The sequence below is a fragment of the Poromitra crassiceps genome, assembly GCF_964638095.1.
Source record: "Poromitra crassiceps genome assembly, chromosome: 1".
Classification (NCBI taxonomy): domain Eukaryota; kingdom Metazoa; phylum Chordata; class Actinopteri; order Beryciformes; family Melamphaidae; genus Poromitra; species Poromitra crassiceps.
In genome coordinates, this window is record NC_139623.1 from 90,640,622 (window position 1) to 90,659,435 (window position 18,814).

Here is an 18,814-nt window from a genome sequence, read left to right on the forward strand (position 1 = left end):
TCATGTTCCATATATATGATGTTTGTGTGCAACACGCAGCCATGCATGCGACATAGGAGAAGCCAGGATTGGGGAGGTGTTTTTGTTTCCCCCCGTTTTGGGCGTGGTTTCTGAATGATGACGCACTCCGCAGTGTCTCTATGAGAATGTGTCAACTCGCTCACTTTGTATAGCATGGTGGATGTGTTCGTTTAGTTAAATTTGCATATATGCAATGAAAAGCAGGTGTGAAGAACTAAAAGCCTGCCAGACTCATGGCTGTCCAGGATTTCCAGGAAGAGACAAGGTCCAACAGCAGCTGGATGTTTTGAGTTGTCAAATGATTGAGTGACAAAGCAATGGCTGGTACAAATTTACTGTGATTAATCACATTTGCAAATGTGCTGAGAGATACGTGTGGATGGAGTTAGTAAAGAAATCTGATAACTACGACCCATTCATTGTAAAGTAAAGTAATAACTAATGATTTTATTGTATGAGAAAACATTTTGCAAAACTAACCTACAAACCAGATGGTAGTACATATCCAAAAGCAAATTTCGAATTAATAGGTTCTAGTAAGAGAGTTCAAAGTAATAACTTTTCATTTAAAAAGCACCTTTGATCACTCAGCAGTGCGTCACTTGAAGACTGACAATGTAAAAAGCAGACTACAAAGCCGAAGGTTGACCTTTCTAGAAACACTGAAAAGTTCTAGAAGCTAGAAGTTGCTGGAAGCATAGAGTTACAACTGTACATGTATATCTCTATGGCTGGAAGGCTGAAAAAGATCTAAAAATGCTGAAAAGTTCTGGAATGTTGGAAGCTTCTGGAATGCTGAGAGGTTGTAGAATGCTGGCTGCATGGCTCCACAAAGTAAAGATCTTCTAGAATGGTGAAGCCTTCAGAAGGCGCAGATCTCTTGGAGGATCTCAGCAGCCAGTGGTGCCACGTCACCATGACACCTGAAAGAGACAAACAAAAAAAATAACAGCAAGACTGAATAGTTTTTCATCACAGGCCAAGCTCAGGCAGGCATTCAGTCAGTCACGCAGTCAAGAACGTTTAGTGAGGTGTCGCTATAGCCTTCAAATGGCCTCTCGTTTCCCAGCTGGCCGGTGTTTAAACCTTCGGGCCAATCATGGTGCTTTAACACAGCAAACTCCACTCAACCAGGACGCTGGTGGACTTTGAACAAACACATTCAAATGCAAAGCACAGCTCAGAGTAAACTGTTGTTTATTCAAAGTTTATGAATATTGCACCAAATCTGACACTGCAGCACCACACGTCCTTGGGTCCCCAGCAACACACCCGCCAAGTGTGAAGTAGATCGGGTCTCGAGCTATGCAAAGGACACACACATACAGAGATGAATTGCTTTATAGTATGATGCCAGCTGAAGTAGCTCCGTTATGAACAAGCTTCTGTGTTTCTGGCTCTCTACCATGTTGACGTAAACAGCCCAACAGACAGAAATCTATCCGCCAGTAATTCTGCCACATAATGTGCCATAGGCCTCTACCGGAGCTGTACTTTGTTTATGTAGAAAGACTGTGTTACACACATACATTACTTAATTCATTAATTAACAAAACAGGGACTGTTGAATCAGAGTAAACTACTTGTTCTACTACAAACAGGTTCTTCCAGTTCTTCCTTTTAAGATATCCTTCCTTAAAACGGGTTTCATATATTACTTACAAACACTGGAATGGATCTATCCATCGCTTGATATAGCTTTGAGGTTGCTGCACATTTCTCTCACGCATTTCTAGCCACGAAGCATGCAGGCTTGTATCCTATACGTATATGGAATGCGTGGCCTAGTTGGGCTGTGTCAGTGGCAGTGCTGTCCAGGTCTGTGCCTCTCAGCAAGGACAGTTTGGATGGCAGGCCTGGAGCCACAGCCACACCGTACATGAGACATTTCATCATCCTTGTATCCTCATATAGTTAGAAAAAACAGTTGCCTAAAAGTCAACCTGTTACCTGTTCAAGATTCACTGAGACCTTCGTCAGGCAAATATGAGACTTTTTTATGAGACTTTTTTTTTTTTTTTTTTTTTTTTTTATGAGGATTTTTCTCCCCAATTCCCCCTGCTGTCCCGGTCATTGCTCCACCCCCTCTGCCGATCTGGGGGGAGCTGTAGATGTGCACATGCTTCCTCCGATACATGTGCAGTCACCAGCCACTTTTAACCTGACAGCGAGGAGTTTCATTGGCAGGATGTAGCACATAGGAGGATCAAGCTATTCCCCCCAGTTCCCCTCCCCCCCATGAGACTTTTTGTCCTCATAGGCTGGCAACCCAGACACTGCATGTAACAACACTGAACAATCTTTGGGTCTTCATTGTAGGTATTGTTGACCTTTCTTTCTACTCTGCCTTATCATAAGAGGCACTTCTTTTCCTTGAAACTCAATGCACCCACCAAAGGCTTCTACTTCTGTCAGAATCTCACCTCTGTCAAATGAGTGCTGTGGCTTAAGTGAAAGCGAGTGAGGAAAGGAAAGAAGCCAACGCAGGGCTTTTGAGGGAGAGAGACCATCACTCCAAATGACAGGAGATGGAATTGAGGTCATTGCCAGGTGCAGGTGCGTTTGTTAAGGTGTTTGTATCTCCCAGTGTTGAGTGATGTATCGGAGCCTCAGTCACCGCTGGTCTGGACTGGGACTTGATGGATAGTGCTTTATTGTCATTGTTCAAGGCAACAGAATTACAAAACCCTCCTAGTGCACAGCACATAATGTGACCTAGTCTGACAAAATCAGTCATATTGACCCCGAAACACATTTTGAGTTCTATAAACTGTTGGAACGAGGGGAATGTAAGCTTTCCGGTGATACCAAAATCATATTTGTACTACAAAAGTTGAGTGAGATGCACCCTTTATGTCTTGACTGTTTCCAAACTATGTTTTTGAAAAAAAGGGCCTCAAAGTTTGACAAAGTGAGCTAATTCTACCCTACCCTTATGAATTTCAAAACTATATGTAATTTTAGAATTTCACAATAATCTTTACAAAGAATGAAAGCCAAGGCTTTATTTTACCAAAATCTGGTGAAACCCCAAAACAAAACAGCCAAAATGAATATTTTTTCATAAAATCACATTTCTACACAAACGGGGCTGTGCTACAGTGCTGCTGTAGAAAAGGCCCTTTCATACCGACTGATGAGAACCAAACCAACCAAACCAAACCAACCAAACCAACGACCGAACGATGACTGCAGCATGTCATCACGGCAGGTGCATGACATGCGCTGCATATCGGGGACCTACCCCGACTATCCATAATTTCATCCATCCGCATCCAAGGGAATTCGCAAGACTGAAGTATGCTCTGGGCAACATCCTACCTCAGGATGCCACCGAGAGCTTCAAGTACCAGATACTAATGGATCATCTGCAGCTGGAAGACACCCAGCTGGTTGCAGACTCCTTGAGCAATTCCCTTCAACCCTTCACTGACACCATGGCATCCCTGACCACTACCTATGGGCAGCCACATAAGCTGGCTCTTCAGCAGATCTTCAGGAGATCTGCCATGAACCTAACATCCGGAACGGAGACATCAATACATTCAGAAGGTTTGCCCTGCGGCTAAGATCTCTGATAAGCATGTTGGAGGGAACCAGGATGACGGGAATTGGAAGGTGATTCCTACACTTCTCTTCTGATGGATAAACTTCCAACCAATCTACATCTGAGCTTCAGATGTTTCTCACCTTATCAGATCCTGATAAGGCAGAGATACCTGCAGCCTACATGGCTTTAGCCAATGACAGCAGCGTTCTGCTGAACGTTGTCCCAGTGGTCCTGCACCATGGGGACAAGAAAATGGATGCCTACGCTCTCCTGGACAACAGATCACAGCGTACTATGCTTCTCAACGCTGCTGTTCAGGCTCTAGGCCTCCAGGAGACACCGGAGGACTTAGCCTTGCAGACAATCCAGCCGGGCGTCTGTGTCTCCCTCCACGGCTCCTCTGTGTTCTTCAGCGTTTCTCCGAAAGCCGAACCGAGGAGCAGCTACCCCATTTCAGGGGCCTGAAGTTCACTGCACCAAACCTTAGCCTAGGTGAGCACACCTATCCTAGAGAGGCACTGCAATGGAAATTCAGCCACTTAAGGGATCTTCCCATTCAGCAGTTGATGCCCAGTGCTGCTCATATGCACCGACCATGACAACCTAATAACGCCACTGGAACCAGCGCCCATTGGTCCACCTGAAAACCCCGATGGCCCCGAACCCGTCTTGGATGGTCATTACAGAGTCTAACCCACAGGCTCAAACAGGACCTCCGAAGCAGATCCCCTGCTCAGAAGCAGAGCCCCGCGCGCTCGGAAGCTGGGCCTGGCGCCCAGTGCCAGAGCCCTGTGCTCTGGTCAAACAGCGGTCAAACGGCCCTTGGCACATCAGGAGAAACCCCCGACTGTTCACAGCCTTACTAAGTCCAGTATGTAACCACCCGACGGGGAACAGCACCCCGGGGAACCTGGGAGGAGTTGCAGGAATCGATGGCACGTACGCTGAATGGGGCAGGGATGGCCTACTCACACTGACGGATTGCAAGAAGGCGCACACTCATCTTGGAGAGGAGTCAGCAGGAAAGCTTCCCTGACTGCATCTCCTGAAGTCGGCGAACCTGTTACCGCCACCAGACGACGGGGAACCTTATAGCGCTGGACCCAGAGCACATTACCATTACAGAGCTCCTGATCCAGGCCCAGGACAGGCGTATGGGCCATCCTGGCCCGAAAGCCGTGTTCGCCTGTCTTCGTCGACTCTACTGGATTCGACAGGGGCGTGCAACTGCCCGTCGCTGCCTGCAGGAATGCACTGACTGCCGGCTGAAGGCCGGTACCCAATCTGGACCAAGCAATGGTGCGGCCCAGCACTGATACATCCTGCACAAGACACCATAGGCCATTGCCCAAGGTCCTAACGAGCATAGCGCTCCAGCCCCTCAGGCCAGCCGAGGGGCCAACCTGCATTCCAGCCTTCGACCTACATCTGTATCGCCCATACCCGAGTCCACCCAGTTCACAACCTTCAATTCATCACTGCTACCCACGGGGCAGCTGATGACACCAGTAACGGAGGAGGCATGTTACTGGTGTAACAGCGTTTTCGTGTGAGGCGTGAGGAATGATGACTGACAGAGGTTTTGAGTGATAACTGAGGCACGTATTGCAGGACGAATGACAGCGTTTTCATGTGAGGACTGAAGGCGTTTCGAGCACATGCGATGCAGTTTACTGTGATACACAAGAGCTGACAAAGCTTAGTCTGAGGAATGATAGCCAATACTCTGAGGTATGAGGATGCCCTAAAATGGTTGCTGTAAGCTAGGTCCAGATGATGTCCTGTGCTGTTCACTAGTCACTGGAGAGCTTTGAAACCGTGATTGCTGCATTCACTTCTGCCCCCCCCCCCCTCTGTACTTTTACATTCTCGTTTCCAATACAATGGTATATATATTTCAAATGCCACAATACACACAGCATATGGAAATACATCAGTCTAGAGACACACACACACACACACACACACACACACACACACACACACACACACACACACACACACACACACACACACTACATGCAATCTACTCCTCTCCTCTTCTACCCATCAATTCCTTCTCTCCTCCCTCTCTCCCAGGTGTCTGTGAGGGCAGCCTGACAGCCAGGCCAATACACCCCCCCCCCCCCCATAGTTAATTAAACCCAACCTAATTAACACAGTTCCCACAGGCCTGGGAAATCCTTGGGAAGTTTGTGGATTTGGAAAACATAAATTGGGACCATAAAAGTTTCCGGGACAAACTTTGGGCTCGGGCTACTCATTAAATCCCTGCACAAGTGGAGGGTGGGATGGAGCGCATTACATAAAGAAACTAGAAAAGTGCACTCGGTGGAGTGCAGATCTCTATCTGCACTCCACCGAGTGCACTTTTCTAGCCAGGCCCGCGTTTTCCCCCACGCTGACCCATAGATACATGTGTATATACATGTATGCTCTGCTGTTTATATGTAGGTTGTACAGTAGTATGTGTGGCTGGTTGGGTGACACACGTTTTGTTAATTATTGAATGTTGATGTGTCTGATAATCGCATGTGGTCAATTGTCGTGACACAAAAATGAAATATTCATTCATAGTTATTATTAATATTGTGTGTAATTGATCAATTAGAAGGTTTATTGATTATGAACTATGCCTCGTCATGCATGTTCATTCAGGGATATTATGATGACAGTGGTTTGGGGGCCCCACTGTAAGATGTTGCATAGGGCCCCAAAAGGGCCAGAAACGCAAGTCAACTCACCGTTGACTTATGAAGTCATTGGGAAAAAAGCTGAATGGATTTAGCTTATAAATTAAAACTAGAACGACATCCCCACTATGTCAACATTAGAAGAGCTAATGGTGATGAACTGTTTAGGCAGGGGCATAATCTCTAGGATATATAACCTTTTGGTAGGACAGTCCTCAGAGTCTTCCATAGAGAGACTGAAGGCATGGAGAGAGGACTTAGATGATGAAGACATCACCATAGAGGACTGGGAGGAGGCATGTGACAAAGTGCAATCTCAAAAAATTAACTCTCGCCTTAAATTGCTGCAGTATAACTGACTGATGAGTCTATGTAACTCCAGAAAAGATCAATAAATTCCTGGTGCATGTTTCAAGTCGAATCAAGTGCGGAAAAGAAAAAGGTATACTTTTTCACTGTCTTTGGCAGTGTAGCCAAATCAAAATGTTTTGGGACGCAGTCAGAGAGTGTATCTGGACCCAAAGCTCTTCATACTAGGATTATACCCAATTAATTACAACATCAGAGGGAGACAGAAAAGGGTTTTGGACACAGGTTTACTCTTGGCCAAAAGATTTATTTCTGTGACATGGAAACAGTTTGGTAGGCCGGGTATAGGTAGATGGATTTCTACCACAACTCTGCCCATAGAGAAAATCATATATGCCATCAGGGGTAAACAGTCACTATTTCATGACATTTGGGGTCCTTTCATTTGTTATCTAGAGAGGACAGATGTGGCAGATTTGATGGAGGTGCCTGGGGATGTTTGAGTAACCTTTTGCAATACACAAAGTCTTCAAAGTTCTTTGTTTGTTTTTTGTTTTGTTTTTTCCTTCTGCATTCCACTCTATATCTGTGCATAGACAAGATGTAACTAAGGTTGCTTTCTCACTGGGAACGATGCTTTCGTTCCGTTCCGTTCCGCACTCGGGAACAATTGCCCCCCCCCCCCCCCCCCCCCAGCTTTCACATTTAACATTTCTTCCGCGCTCGGAAACGGAACAGAGTGCATCAACTATGCCTGCAGTGTATCCTTGCTCTGTGTGTTGTCTATGAGGTTCGGAACGGTTGGCTTTCACACTCGCAAGTGTTCCGTGCCTTTTCAGGTGGATCCTGTCACGGTTCCCTGTTGCGCGCCCGGGCGCGGAATGGAACGGAACGCAACGTTCACACTCGTCAAATCTTCCGAAACTGGGGTCAATTTGGGGACAAGTGTGCTCGGGAACGGTACCGGGGTACCAGTGAGAAAGCACCCTAAATGGAATTGAACTCAAGTACATTTGACCCCCAGCTAAATCACCATTTGTATGTTGTTGTTTTTTTGTTGTGTTGTTGTGGGGAGGGGAGGGCGGTGGTTTGTGTTTTGGTTGTTTGTTTGTATTGTAATTATTATTTTGTCTATGTCGGAATGTGTTAATTGGGAAAAATAGAAAAGAATAGAAATTCATTGTTGGGGGGGGGGGACTAGAACGACCGCACTGCGGATATATGCCTCCGCCAACAAGTGAGCAGTCGACATTCATGTCTGTCCAGACTTTGAAGTTTGAGCTAAATGTGAAGAAATGTGGTCAAGGTGTTACTGAGGTATGACATTCCAAGCTTGAAAATGGCATTCGTGAGGTCACAGTGATCTTGACCTTTGACCACCAAAATGTAATCAGTTCATCATTGAGTCTAAGTGGATGTTTGAAGCAAATTAGATGAAATTCCGTCAAGGCATTCCTGAGATCTCACGTTAACGAGCATGAAACGAGCGGTCGTGATGTCACAGTAACCTTGAAGTTTAACCACCAAAATCTAATCAGTTCATAGAGATATGGCATTAACAAACTTGAAAATGGCATTCGTGAGGTCACAGTGACCTTAACCTTTGTCCTTGGACCTGAGAAAAACAAATGAGTTCATGCTTGAGTCCAAGTCGACGTTTGAGGAAAATTTGATGAAATTCCGTCAAGGCGTTCCTGAGGAGAGGAGAACACACAGACGCACAAGCACACACACGGCCAAAAATGTTCTCGCCTGGCGGAGATAATAATTGGTTCTAGATTACGGCGAACAGCTCTTTACAGCGCAACATCAGCGTCATGCTCGGCTGTGTTTTCCATGAGTCCAACCACCAGGAGATCTGTTCACGAGAGAGCCATGAGACAAAACTGGAGTGCTGGGGACAGTAATAATAAGCTTGAGCGAAAGGGGACAGTTCACTCCAAAATCTAAATGGATTTTTCACGGGGAACGCTGTTGTTTCTACCTCCAGTCTGCTTTGACTGGTCCCTCCACCACACCCACAACTCGCTCCCCACATCCTGATCAGATGCCTTTTGTGTCTCTTGAGTCTTGTGGGTTCAAAGGGCGTCAAACGGGAGTTCGTTTTGAATGCTGCTCTGGATTGTGATTGGCCGAAGACATAAACACACCTCCGGGAATTTGACCTTTACCCACTCTTGTCTCCTGTGCTAAGATGGAGTGAAGTGGAGTGAGGCAGGCTAAATGTCTGGCTATGTGAAATGAGTCTCAATATGCCATCCATAGTGTCATTTATCAGACTGCCTAAATAGAAGGCAGGAATCAAATGCATCTCAACAGATATGGGCTATTCTCTGACCTGCCTTGGACAAAATCACACACCTGTTCCAGCAGAGTCAGGTAGTTACTGTCCCACTTGTGAAGGTACCATACAGTATAATGATACGTTCACTGTTCACCTGATTTTAGGTTATATTAATGGTGGCATTTAGGGAAAATCCTTCAGAAATTGCCGCTGAAACCAAAAGGTTCAGAGTGGCGTGTGTTTGTTGACGAGTCACGCAGGTGGCTGTGCTGCGTCTGTTGTCAGAACACACATTATAGCAGCTCTGTTATCCCTTCAGCCTTGGTAAGAGCAGGCCGCGTTCCTGCCAGCTTCGTGTTTAACCGAATGCAGCAATAAAGTGAGGATCAGGTCTGGGGCCTCAAGGCTTTCTCTTCAGAGTGCAGAGACTCCTCCCCTCCCTCCACACTCGGTCAAGGCCGGGGGGTTTGAAAAGGCATTCCGCAGGTTGCCATGGTAAAGGCTGAATGACATCATTTGGGTTGGGATCTTAGGCCAGACCTCTCCTCCTCTCCTTCCCACCCCTCCCCTCTGTCTCTCTCTCTCTCTCTGCTCCAACTATTCTCATCCTCTCAATTAAAACCTCTCCTCTCTCGCCCCCTCTCCCTTCCTCTCCTCTCCTCTCCTCTCCTCATAGCTGCTCTCATCTCCTGGCCTTTCTCCTAAAAACCTCTGCTCCCCCGCTAAAGCAGTGGGAGTGTGCCAGCCTCAGCCACTTCAAAGGCTGGGGCTCATCTCAGCTTTCATCTGCCAGAGACGAGAGACAGGGGGAGAGAGAGAGCGAGGGGGCGGGGGGGGAGTATGGAGGGTGGAAAGAAAGGAGGAGGTGGTTGAAGAGGGAGAGAGAGAGGCAGTGAGGGGAGGGAGGGGGAGAGAGCGGGAGAAGGGGACAGAAATTAGTACAGAGAGGCTGACAAGAGAGACAGGAAGAAAAGGAGCAAGAGAGAGAGGGAGGGGAGAGCAGGAGAGGCCGCTATAGCAGGACAATACACCTTTATTATTGATCTGACAGGGTGTGTGTGTGTGTGTGTGTGTGTGTGTGTGTGTGTGTGTGTGTGTGTGTGTGTGTGTGTGTGAGTGTGTGTGTGCGCGCGTGAGAGAGAAAAATAAACCGATAGAAGGAGAGTTTAGAAGGAGGACGCTTTTCTCTCACATCAAAAGATCAAGGGAAGCGTCGTTGCTACGACGACAAAACCCTGAGCTCAAAGAGGGAACACACACACATACACACACACACACACACACACACACACACACACACACACGCACACGCACAGCCTTCCATAATTGTTGGTACCTTTGGTAAACATTAACCGAAAATAAATTGAACTGGGCGGTCACAAATGCAAACGCGTGTCATTGCTACCTTAAAACCTGCACACTTGCCAATTTAACGCCGTGTGCCCCCGCCGGCTAAATAGCAATTGACTTGACGTCTGTCTGTGCACCTGTGGGTGTGTTGGTCTTAAAAGGAGGTGTGGTCGAGCACATTGCAGACACGGTGCTATTTCCAGGCTTTTGGAAAGTGCTTCCATTTAGACCACACATGGGCAAAATACGGCCCGCGGGCCGCATGCGGCCTGTGTGGCCCGCGATGGAATTGCAAAAAAACCCCCAGCTGAATAAGTGTCCAAATGTTCATGTCATTCTGGCCAATACTCCACTTCTGTTATAACATTTCAGCCTGGAATATGGAATAGGCCATCTTTCAATCATCTTTATGACTAAAAAGCTCAAAGTAATCTCATGTGTAAGAAATTACTGTTCTACAGTCATTTATTGCGGCCCTGGGGCAAAATGCGGCCCTATAGGGCCGCAAGAAATGTTGGGCAATATGCGACTGAAAGAAAAACAAAACGACCCCCAAAAACTCAATAAAAGGCAGAATTATGTTAATAAATCTCATCTGCTACAGCCATTGGATTTGTATCACTATTATATCAGGAGATGAACAAGAAATTACCAATCACAATGGGAGAGAGGGTTAAAAATAGGGAGACTCCCACGAAAATCAGGAGTGTTGAACTTGGCAGGTATAATCTCCAATGTGTGGCCCTTCGCTTACTTGATGTAAGTCAGTTTTGCCCACCCCTGATTTAGACCAACAAATACCTGGTATAAATACTGGCACATATCCCTGCTATCTTCTCAAAAGGATGCAAAAGGCTTGGGTACGCCGTTACACACATGTGAGGCAGAGGCCTCTGATCCACTCATGTGTACATCACAACAAATAAAAAATAAATGAATAAATAAATAAACTGCAGAAATTTCTCTCTCTTTCACCCGTCTGGTGAGGCAGGTCTCATCCCAAAAAGGTTACTGCCATCAGATTGCAGATCGTTAAACTGGTAAAAAGGACTGGATTGGTTACAATCTTAAATACGGATAATTGCATTAAGTTATATTTAGTGTCCTCTAGAGAGAGAGTGGCATCAGCGGAGGACCAAAATGCGAGACTCATTAGCCAATGAACAGCCAGGAATGGGTCTCGCGCTACTTTTGCATGCTAAAATAAAGCTGATAATGTACAATTTGATTTAAAAAAAACTTTCAAAGTACAACACAAACTGTAAATTTTGCTGCAACCCGACAGTGCTGCTTAATCCAGGACCTTACTTCCTGGAACTCTTGAGAGTAAAAAACTGGTCCATTGGAGTGAATGGAGATGTCGTGACTCTTCTATATACACGGCTCTGGCTATATTTCATGTATCCCCCCCCCTCCCCCCCCCCCCCCTCTCTTTTCTCTCTCACTCTTACTCTCACTCACTCACTCACTCACACACTCTCACACACACACACACACACACACACACACACACACACCCAATATCAATAATTTCTTTTGACGTGGGAGATGTCCGTGTTGTTGAAGTGAGAAATGGACACACAGGGGAGATCAGTAACTAACAGGCACATCGGCAAATCATGTTTAGCAATGATTTTTTTGTTGTTGCTAAAAATATGATTTAGGGACTGTTTCAAACTATGTTTTTAGAATAAATGTGGACATTTGAACTGTCTAAGCCATTGGTTCCCAAACTGTGCTCCGCCTGGTGGTCTGCCAGAGAATTTAAAAAGAAAAAAGAAAAAAAGATTTACAGACAAGTTTTTACATACACATTAACCCTGAGCAGTTGCCGGATTGAGACGATTTTCGGAAATATCGCGATATTTGGGAAACATCACAATTTTCAACATTTACTTTCAGAGGCTGCAGCAGGCTCAGTTTTAAGGCCAGAGTGAAGTTTCTGGTATCATATGAAACCAACCACGTCATGCTAGTTTGTCAGGAAGGTATAGGTAATAACACTCCAAAGTTAGGCTAAATTTTGGCAAGGGAAAACAACTTTTTCAAAGGGGTCCTCTTTTTCACAGCCTAATGTTGGCAGGTGTGTGTGTGTGTGTGTGTGTGTGTGTGTGTGTGTGTGTGTGTGGGTGTGTGTGTGCGTGTGTGTGTGTGTGAGTGTCCGTGTGTCTCCATTTTGAACCAGCTAGTAGCCTTATATTGTTATTAGCTTTTCTGCTTTTCATTTTATGGGGGGGGGGGGGGGGGGGGGGATATACACAGTGGAAGTGGTCCCTGGGAAATTTGGTTTGGTACGTAGTGGTACTTGGTCGGAAAAGTTTGGGAACCCCTGGTCTAAGCCAATAATGTATGCACAAGCGCACAGTGCTCTCTGTGTGCAGGGGGACAGAGGCTTCAAGGTAATACAATGCTATCAATAAATCAATGTGTGTTGTGTAGAATGTACTTCGTAGACTGAGTAGAAATAAGCAGTATGTTAACACGTGTTATTAATAGATATCTATAATGAGCGCTGTCCATAATGTTTTTGGAGGTGGTGCTTTACCCAAGGATCTCCCATTAAAATACAAACCGGTTGTCATCCCACGACATCAGATTCAGCTGCTAGAATTGCAGGACAGCAAGTATTCATTGAGCAATCAACTGTTATTCATTGAAAAAGTTGTATTACATGTAAGTGACACAAACATGCTGATGTTCTCTTCCCCTACCCCTCTCTCCCAAAGAAGAAGTTTTGAGGTAGTCCGTGGTTTATTTCCATATAGGCTACTCAGTGCCGTAGTATCCTATAGGAAACTGTGGACGATTCCAAGGGCCCTTGGCTGACAGGGGCCCTAAAAAAAATTGAAGACTCTAGAATTTTTTGCAGTATTAAATTATTAACCTATCGTCATTAATATAATATTTTATTCACAATGTACTAATAAAACTAGGTTCATTTTTATTTTTATTTTATTTTGGCAAAAAAAATCATTCACCCTCCTCCCCCTTCGATTTTCATAAAATGGTTCAGTCCTGCCTCAAGTCCGCCCCAAACCACGCAGAACTGCCAGCTTCTATCAGAAATGCGTAGTGAGTGAGATCATGGCAGCAGCAGCAGCATCATGTCTAAATAAGGCAAGAGAGCCAATTAAACAAATTAAATGGTCAAAGTTGACATTGACATTAAGGTATTTTAGATAGGCACCCCCTCCCGCGCCCGAGTATTTCTAAATAGTTTGATACGGTTTCCCGGCCGCGTGTAACGTTTACGCTATATGGATTCACAATCAGAATGATTAGAACAGCTGTTTAGATAATCACATTTCTACAAAACCATGGAGTGCTATACCTTATTCTGTTCATAAGGAGGGTTTTCCACTTTACAAGTAAGCAGAAATATATGAAAGCCTGAGAACGAAAAATAAATAGTAATTCAATTAGTTACAAACCAGTTTGCAATCTCTTTGGATCTGACATGACATCTCTGTTCTCCATCTACTCTCCAAAACGTTCCTGTGCCCCATAAGAGTAATAAACATTATGGATATGAATGAATTTGATTGTGATATTAAAGATAATGTATGTTAAATCAAACATGATGCTGTGATATTGTCCAAATCTCCAAGCAGCCTTTTATTTTTTCCTGTGATGGCTATACTATACTAGTCCTACATAATAATTTCCTACTCTATCAGTAGACTTACAGGGTCTGAGAGTTTATAGTGATACTCTTGTCTTGTCCTAACCATAGAACTGTCCTAGTGAATGTTATTCAACTTTTGTATATCCTACTGGAAATTAAGCTGTTAGTCCATAGTGAAATAGGCTGTTACTTCACAGAAGAAGAGTGTTTACATTTCTTCTAACCAATATTTAATCAATGCAGGGATTTTATTTTTTTTGCAAGCCATTCATACTAAATCAGTTAACCCTGGCCAGTCTATAATAACAGACTCCTGTTGGACTCCATATGTGTATCAATATTCTTTCTCAGTCATTAGTTTACTGATAGTATTTCTTTGTTCACTCTGGGGTATTCAGAGCAAAGAGGGAGAGAGAAACAGAGAGCATGGTGATTCAACAGGGAAAGGAGAGCTGGTATAGATGATATGGAGGTGAGTGAGAAAGGGCAACTAATGACATTACAATAGTCTAATCTGAATATTAATTTAAAATGAGATATTCCTCCAAATCGTGCTTCAAATGGCCAAAATCTTCCGCCGCCGCCCTGTGGACGGCCGCATCGGTGGGCCCAATATGGTATCCTTTCATGGGGCCCAAAAATCCCTGGCTATGCCCCTGAGGCTACTACTGTATTAGGTTGCTGCAGTCTGTTCTTTGCTTGGCTGCAAGCAATGAGTCCAGACAAAAGCTGATGATCCACCGTTAAAATAGCAATGCGTCAAGTTCCAAGCGCAGCCGCTCTTAAAGGGAATGGGAGATCACACTCTGATTGGTTGAGTTCTTGTTACACCCAAAACACACCTCTGAATAATTCTGGTAGGCTACTTAACCCCGCCCATTCCAGTTTTGCATGTCTGTGCCGTAAAATTAGGAAAGGACTTGGACAGGCCTCGCCAACTGCCCTAGCGTGACTGCTGCGCCACAATATCTTATCTTTATCGCTTGAAATTAAGAAAATGATCAAATTATATTTCCATTCAGAAGTAACTGTTAAAAAATATATTTCAACTGCTGATCGTAAGGTCGTAATTAGCTCATCATGACTCATCCCTTTTAATCCCCCCTATAGGGGAGAGTGGGGTGAGTTGTGCCAGTGGGGAAGTTGTGCCACCCCTTGTATCTAGAAAACCATAGAAGAAATTGGTCATCTGACCACACATTTTTGACGAGGCATCCATTTTACTCACTCTGCAAAGAAGGGAGGCAGATGGCACAAGAGCTAAGCACATTTAAGTTCAAAAAACTGTTTTTTGCCTCTCAAAGTAAATTTTTTATGATCAAGGTTTATTGATTGTTGTGTCTGAACAATTATAGACAAGCTTCAAAACATTTCACACATGTGTTAGTGTTTTAGTAAGCTACAATATGAGGCTATGCTGTTCGCATGATGTTAGCTCCAAACCAGCTATATGATACAAGTTTGTTAAAATGGTGGGGATGGGGTGATTTGTGCCAAAAGGCCTGGGTTAAGTTGTGCCAGTGCAGTTGCAGTTGATATTTTATTTCATTTTGTTCTTAAATGTTTAAATAGACCTTGTTGAAGAATATTGCAGTATTGTAAGTGTAGCCTGGCTCTGTGATAGTTGATTTTGTTCATTTTGAACATAATTTTTATTTCTGAAAATGTTAAATATGTAGGTCAACTGCTGCTACCGTTTAGCCTTGTTTAACCCTGTTATAGTACACTGGACTTTAGTGTTATCTTTATTTTGTCTTGCTTTGATATATATTTGACAATATATGAGATGAAAATGTTCTGTTTTACTTCAGTAATCAATGGCACAATTTACCCCAACGTATTCTCTCCAAAGGCACAACTTACCCCGCACCGGGGGCAAGTTGTGCCAAGAGACCACTTTTTTAAGAATAGCCATATTTTTTTAACAGTTTATTTAAGATCCAAAGGGAGTGTTCCCAGTAGTGCACAACATCCTGAAATATATTTACATATTGTAGTTGGAGGCATTACTGTCATGCCCTCACTTTAAAGACACCTCAAGTAAAAAGTGGCACAACTCACCCCACTCTCCCCTAGAGGTCAAGGCTGGCTGATTTACACAATTTTCACACAACTTTAGTTGGTTGAAACTGAGGTGAAACTAAGTTGCAAATGAATTGCCTGGTGTAAAGCCCTCTGCAACGCACTTGAAACGCGTCTCAAACTCAGTCGCAATAGTTGGAAAACTCTCAACATTGTGAAACTAGTTTCATACAACAGCCAAACAAAATGCTGATAACATGTCAGATGATGATGTCAAACAGCTTAGCCATGTCAACAAACAAACGTGAGCTAGGCAAGATTTCCAACTCGACAATGCTTATTTTCACCAAAAGAAACATCATAAAACAGAAAGGTCTCTTGGACGCTTCAGAAGGATTCATTAGTAGGACTGGTTGTTACAATCCCTAATGAGATTGAAGGAGATTATCCTCATAGACTTCATGCAAGGCTGGTAATGCTAACGTTTTTCATTTTGTCAAACAGCTGAGCCATGTCAACAAACAAACGTTGTGACAGGATATTTATTTTTGATTTCCTTGAACCAAAGGTTGAATGCACTCACCAGAGGCACATTGGATCAACTCCTTGAATAGTGTGGAATGATCCATTGGTCTCTCCTTTGAGATGCTGCTTAGCCTTTTTAGGTTTCCTCCAGCATATCAATATGAAAAGTAGCCAGTGACAGAAGAAATACAACACATCCAAATTAATATTATCCAGCAAGAAAACAATAAGACATGTGTAAAATTACCAATCTAGCTAGCTAATTTCAGTTAAATAAACTATTGCATGAGACTGATTATTTTTGAATTGCTTTGTGTAACTGTCAGGTTGCATGGAAATGATGTTTCGTGGCATTTGAAACCTGCAACTAGTTGCGTGAAAGTTTCACCATGTAAAGCCAGCATTAATGAGATATTTATCTTGACTTGAATGTGTTAAAGTTATGGCTCAGGCAAACACCCCCCCCCCCCCCCCACCCATGTCAAGACTTCTTCACACAGTAACTAATTAAACAGAAGGTAAGGATTAAAGCAGTGTCTCCTGTACATTTTGGGGTAGATGTTGAGGTTGCAGGTCATTTTGGCTCTGACACCCAGGTTGCAATTAAATGAACATGAAGGAAACTGGCTGCTTGTTCATAGCTTCTAGCTGAAATGCTGATTACTCGTCACAGTTTCCATGAGTCTTGGAAGGAAGCTCCTACTCTGTCATTGATGAGATGTCAAGAAAACCCCTAAGTTGAAGTCTTATTTTTCTGTCCTTTTTTTCTCTCTACTCAAACTTTTCAGCTCCTTGTGAGCCATGAAGCTGACACACGCTCCAGACACTGTCGGGAGCCCGCCTCCTTTCAATTAACAGGGAGAAGATGGCTTCTGACATGTACATAGAAGATGTTTAGACATGCATCAAAATAACAAGACTTGTTATTGGAAATCTTTGAGGGCTCATTCCAGCCCTACTGTACACACACATCACACATACGCAGAGACAAGCACACACCCTATGGACAGACACACACACACACACACACACACACACACACACACACACGCGCGCACGCACGCATTCGGTCACTCAGACAGACATTCATTCCCTTGATATTTTCTTGTTTTGGCACAAAATAATTTCAAAATGTCTGAATTACAATTATTTTGTCTGAAATCTATAGGCATTTTATGGCACATACAAACCTGAACACACATCACACACATATGAACAGCACAAACACACACCTGTTGGACTGAGTCATATCCTGTAGTAGACTCACAAGCTCCGCCCCTTCAGAACTTTCCAACCAATCAGATCTGTCTGCTGTCTGCACCTGGCGAAAGAGAAAAAGAGAGAGTGAGGGGGGGGGGGCAGATAGAGAAAAAGAGGGATGTAGTTGACAGGTGAACTGTGTATCAGTGTTGTTTATTGTCGGCCCATGCCACCCAAAAACAACTGTTTTTTTATTCTCCATTTGCTGGTTATTTCACTGATTAATAAGTGGAAGAAAACTAGCAGCTGCATATATATATATATATATACTGTGTGTGTGTGTGTGTGTGTGTGTGTGTGTGTGTGTGTGTGTGTGTGTGTGTGTGTATGTATATATATATATACAGTATATACAGTATATATATATATATATATATATATATATATATATATATGTGTGTGTGTGTGTGTGTGTGTGTGTGTGTGTGTGAGATCTATCTATCTATCTATCTATCTATCTATCTATCTATCTATCTATCTTCTATCTATCTATCTTCTATCTATCTGTATATAAATTTGGCAATGTGGACTCTGTTTGTCTGTCTGTCTGTTTGTTTGAAGAATTTTGTCCGGCCACAGCTATGCCGTTTTACGTGCGATCGGGCTGAAACTTTCAGGGGGTGTAAAGAGCACCCGTGCGGATGACCTGACAGAGCCAGATTTTTTAATTAGGGCAGATTAATTGCCCTAATTGCCCTTAGGCTGATTGCCCTAAGGCTGAGGCTACAGTTCAGTGATGATGTCATCAGTGATGTCATACATAGGCATTATGACATCATTGACACAGACACACACACACACACACACACACACACACACACACACGAGAGAGAGAGAGGGAGAGAGACAGAGAGAGGAGAGGCAGAGAGGGGGAGAGAGGAGAGGGAGAGAGAGAGGGAGACATTGCACGCGTGCCAATTGGGTGGGAGAGCCTAGGAATCGAGGGCGTGTATCACGCAAGATGCCTAGTATGTGATGGCATCAGTGATCTCATCAGTGATGTCATAAGACACTGATGATGTCATAAGACTGATGGATGTAAACTTAAGGGGCACACACACACACCCGCGCGCATGTAAACTTAAGTCAATAACATTTTGTGAGCAACACACACACCTGCGCACGCCAATAGAGCAGACGAGGCCACGCAGCAGCCGAGCTGCGTATGCGAGCTG

General features: G+C 44.1%; 1 protein-coding gene across 1 annotated transcript in view; it reads right to left on the reverse strand.

The window, feature by feature from the left end:
* Positions 1–863: 863 nt before the first annotated feature.
* The window catches only part of ulk4 (unc-51 like kinase 4), a gene marked incomplete at its 5' end in the record, with an annotated part of 283,649 nt that continues 265,698 nt past the window's right edge, over positions 864–18,814 (reverse strand). Inside the window, 2 exons of the mRNA XM_083662080.1 lie at positions 864–944; positions 17,612–17,700. Coding sequence (XP_083518206.1) covers positions 884–944; positions 17,612–17,700 — 150 coding nt within the window. The 3' untranslated portion in view covers positions 864–883. The remainder of the gene's footprint in view (positions 945–17,611; positions 17,701–18,814) is intronic.